The sequence below is a fragment of the Arachis hypogaea genome, chromosome 10 (genome assembly GCF_003086295.3).
Source record: "Arachis hypogaea cultivar Tifrunner chromosome 10, arahy.Tifrunner.gnm2.J5K5, whole genome shotgun sequence".
NCBI lineage: Eukaryota > Viridiplantae > Streptophyta > Magnoliopsida > Fabales > Fabaceae > Arachis > Arachis hypogaea.
Genome location: NC_092045.1, coordinates 103,237,618 through 103,242,628, shown reverse-complemented (window position 1 = coordinate 103,242,628; position 5,011 = coordinate 103,237,618). Strand labels below are relative to the sequence as shown.

At 39.3% G+C, this 5,011-nt stretch overlaps 1 protein-coding gene across 1 annotated transcript; it reads right to left on the bottom strand.

The window, feature by feature from the left end:
* Positions 1–2,290: 2,290 nt before the first annotated feature.
* Positions 2,291–4,392, bottom strand: LOC112716209 (probable anion transporter 5). Its single transcript, XM_025768069.3, has one exon. The coding sequence runs from the start codon at positions 3,950–3,952 to the stop codon at positions 2,645–2,647; it is 1,308 nt and encodes a 435-aa protein (XP_025623854.1). The 5' UTR covers positions 3,953–4,392; the 3' UTR covers positions 2,291–2,644.
* Positions 4,393–5,011: the final 619 nt, after the last annotated feature.

The window sequence follows — 5,011 nt, the reverse complement described above, 5'->3', positions numbered from 1 at the left end:
TAGCATGTATTACAGGAAACTTTATACATTCAGGCTGAAAAGGAGTACAGCCAGTACATGTGGGAAAAAGGAAATCAAGCTTTTAAATATTCTCCTTCACTTTGGATATGGAATTTCTAATGGAGGAAGGAGATGTTTCAATGGGAGCTAGAACTAGTTAACTAATTTTATGGGGTCTTAGGATCAGTTAAGTTAAGAGAGAGAGAATTGAGTTATATGAAAATTTGATAAAAAAAAAAAAAACCGTTTATACTACTAATTCTTTTGTGCAGATTTTGTAGGCATAAACACTTCTAGGGGATATAACAAGCTATAGTTCTATTAGCTCTATTTGGAGAGGTGTCATTGAGTCATTCCACCAAGAATTGAGTTATTTGCTTGGTTTGTCTTGGTTGGCAGGGTTAATAAAAAAAAAAAAGATTGGATAGATTAGGTGTTATTGATCAGAATGATAATGTTTGTGTATTATGTAAAACAGATGTTGAGAATCTTTTCATTTATTCTTGGCTATGAATTTACTTAGCAGATGTGACGTGTTTAGATGTTTGCTTCTAGTAGTTTATAGACTTTCCTAGGTACTCTTAAACAATACTCAGTATTGAACAGAAGCGCATGAAAAGAAGGAAGAGCGGATGAGATGGTTGATTGATTTTTTTGCTGTCATTTAGAATGTTCGGATAGAAAGGAATAAGAGGGTATTCAAGAGCAAAGACTAGAATGTTTGGATAGAAAGGAATAAGAGGGTATTCAAGAGCAAAGACTGGGAAGTTATCAACAAGTTGGTAAAAAACTACCAAGAGTGGTATGGTGTTGACCCCCTATAGGATATTACTATGGGTTAAGGTATCAAAATGGTTCTGTTTGTGTTTTTAGTTTCTCTTTTTGTTGGCCTTTATGCTCCACCACATTGTGTTGAGGTCCTTGTTAAAAAAAAAAAGCATGTAAACTACTGCTTTGGGTTTAGTGTCAACATCGCAAAATATGGGAAATGCGTGTTTTATAGAGGAAAAACGGGTGAAGGATGAAACTTTTGATTACACTAAACTATGATTAGCCTACGCAGACACTTCTATTTATAAAAAGATTCATTAATTTCCATGAAATTTAGATATTATATGACACTTGACACGCTTACTTTCTAAAATTTAGATGTCACATCAACCTCCTTTATGGTTATCACACTGACCTATGTGAGGGGTGAGAAAACACAACAAACCGTAAAGTGTCATGTGTATCATCTTCTAACTAAATGAGATTGAGGTAACAGAAAACTGCAAATGATGGAAGGTCATATTAATTACTAAGGTGCATTACTAAATAGCACAAACAATTGACAACCACACTGTATACAATCATCATCATTTTAATTGGGGAATGAAAGAAGTCGTCATCGTTCTAAATCTAATTATCCTCACCTTCCACGAGATTATTGCAGTCAGTACAGTAGCATCAACAAATGCATTGATGTTGAAGTCGCCATCATCTTATTACGGCATGCTATATGTCAACATCTCCATGAGCTCATTATCACCACCACAAGCATCAACAAACATTTACTACAAGGAAATACATACATGACCATTGCCACAGACCCAAGAGGAGAGTCAATCATAGAGAATATACTTTTGTTTTTCCTTGGTGATTGTTAGTGGGAATCCTTAGGTTGTTCCACAAAATAACTCAATTCTAGCGGCAATTCAGTGAAAAGAGTTTGAAATGAAACTGTAAATTTACAAGGTTACTTCTCTTCCAGGGTTGTATTATTATGCTAACCTACCGAGCAACATAAGCATATAATAGTGCTAGAAATCCTACCTCATTTTAGGGAAAACCACAGTTAAAGCCTTAAAGGTCTCTGTGCGGAAGGAATGCCATTCTTCTATGCCCAGTCTTTAAGAGCATCATCTCTGCCCAAAGTAGCAGCCTCATTCAAATTACACATCCCAGTCCTCCTTTCATTGCTTCCTTCTTGGTACACAACACACTTTATAGCCACATTCAGCAACAATTTCTTATTTCCTTTTTCCAATTTTCACCTTGGTTGACAGCTCTTGAAATGCCGATTACTCTTCCAAGTCCAACCCCTGGACTGTCAAATGTATGCTCTGCTAATTTCTTACCAGTAATCTTAATATATAGTAAATTGATAATTAATCAATGAGCAAATTTAGTGAGTGGGTGTGAGTAATTCTATTCAATAAAACCTAGAGATTAGAAAAGCCATCCAACAACAAAATCTGTGTCCAGACGTGGAATAAAATATGCATAATAATCCTTACTAGGAGACGGGTTTCATCCAAGTTTGCTTAACGTAACACATAAAAATCATTATTTTCCAGATACATTCTGATCTAAGCTATAGCCTTTACTAAGTAGCAATGGTACAACTCTGGAGAGACAATATAAAAAAATCCAAAATCTGAAAGCTATGATCAACACTGTGTTTAAGAGTTAATGCTACTAAGTTTTGGTACAAGATCACCCCCCCTTTTTTTTTCCAAATAATGAATGATACAATGCGGTGATATAATGAAAATAAAATCCCCGCAAACAAATAATAAAGCATATAAGCCATTCAATCCTCCTTCTCATCATTATCATAATGATAATCAAAGTAACAACGATTCAGTCCAGGCCTAAAACCTCAATAAAAAATCCTCTCCCCTGTTGAGAACAGCAAAAATATCAAGGAACTAAACACGCACAACAAACCAGGAATGAAGAAGACAGCCTTCCAGCTCTCAGGACTTGACAGATCAGCATCTGCAACCTTCGCAGCCTCGAGAAGCTTGCCAGTCAAGTCAACTCCAACAATGCCAGCCAGCGTGCCAGCAGTGTTGGAAACTCCCATCACAATGCCAGCATACCTCGGTGCAATATCCATATGGTTCACAGCAAACCCCGCCCTCCCCAACGCCAAGAACCCAAGCGCCACGGAGGAACAGAACACAGCACCACCAGAAGTTCTAAAACTCGGAATCACAGCCAAAGCGAGCGACGCCACCACAAACCCCATAGTATTCAAGAATTTCCTTGTCCTGGTAACTGACATAATCCTCCTAGTAATCAGATAATCCGCGACAACGCCTCCGATATTGGAGAACAAGAACATGTTCAAATAAGGCATCATCTTTGATGAACCCATATCATGGAGGCTAAGCTGAAGCCCTAATTCGAAGTAAGTAGGAAGCCAATTCATCAACACATACAAAGCATAATGAAATGTGAAATTGTTAACAACAATAGCCCAAACAGGCAAATTCGTCATGATCTTCACCCAAGGGATCGTAACGGTCTTCGGCGCAGGTTTTCGCGCGTCAATTTTCTTGTTCGTCGGAAGCAGCTGTTCGCCGGCACCGGAAGCGGTGGCTTTAGGATCGGACGAGTATTTAAACCAAAGCAAAGACCAAACCGCGCCGAGAGCAGCTTCGGCAACGAAAACAGATTGCGGACCCTTGAATTTAACGAGGCTCGGGAGGAGTAGCATACCTAAAGCTGCACCAAGGTACATGCCTGAGGTAGTTAGAGAAACGGATCTGGATCTCTCATGAGGTGGGACCCACTGCGCAAGAACGGTGTGGATTGAAGGGAATATAAACCCTTGCGCGACGCCGACGAGTAACCGTGCGACGACGAGAACGGTTACGCGGTTTGGATCTAAGGGGACGAGGAAGCAGGTGAGGGACCAGAGGAGGAACGATAGGAGGAGGACGCGGCGGCCGCCGATCTTCTGTGCGGCGTAGCCGCCGGGGACCTGGGAGCAGGCGTAGCCGTAGTAGAAGGTGGAGAGGATGGAGCCTTTGGAGGATTGTGTGACGGCGGCGGCGTCGGCGGCGACGGTGTAGGCGATGGAGAAGCCAACGCGCTCGATGTAGCAGACGGAGGTGCAGATGAATGTGAGGAAGACGATGAGGTAGCGGACGGGGATGAAGAGGAAGGGCTTTTTGGTCATTTTCGTTGGTGGTAGTGGTGGTGGTGATGGTGATGGTGGTGCTTGGTGACACGACGTCGTCGTTTGAGCATAATATTGTGCATTGACTGAGGGAGCTGAGAAAAGAAGAGAAGCTGAAGTGAGGTTGGTTGTTGGTGGTGCTGGTGACGGTTAAGGAGTGATGGGGAAGGTAAAACGGCAGCACATGACTGCCGTTTTGGGGTGGGTAGTAGTGAGTACTGACAAAGACGGGAAATGAATAAAGAAGTTGAAATCTAAATCTCACAGAATATGTGACCAGCCTGGCAACTGCCTATAATTCGGGTTAGTTTTATTTCTCTTTAATGGGAGTGATTGAACGGTTCGCAAGATAAACTTTTTTTTAAAGTTAGGAAAATATTAATTTATTTCCTTTTGAATTTGTGTTATTCTTATAATATTCTTGATAATTTTATCTTTTTTATTTATGATATTTTGTTTTTTAAATGCACTGGGTTCAGGATGAACATGGCAATTCGGATCATGGCACCCCCACACCCCCCCCTCCCTCCCTCCCCTTTCTCTTCCCCGTCTTCTCCCCCTCTTAGGTAGCTCTAGCTCATCATAGTCATTAGTATGCTGTGTTGAATATTCAACACAAGCCAAAGCAAATGCAACTTTGACTTTGGATGAAAAAATGATAGAAGTTTTTGAGGAAATTTTTTATTCTCAAATATTTTATAAAATAGGTAACGTAGATGATAAATAAATAATATAAAATGAATTTAATTTTAATGTATTGTCTATGTAAGACCATTAATATAGAGAACGTAACTAAGGATAATATAAAAAATAAAAAAATGACTCTTTTACCTCAATTTGATTTTCTGATACAACAGCTAAGAAAATCACTCTATCTCACCTAAATTTCTCAGAGAAACTCAAAAAAATTTTCATTCATCAAAATTAAGGGAAAAAATGGCTAACAGATCTTAGAGAATTTTTATACCTCTTAAATTTAGAATTCTAACTCATAAGTTCACTAGAATAAAAAAAAATGGGCCAAATCATAACTAGACCTAAAACAAACAAAGCAACAAA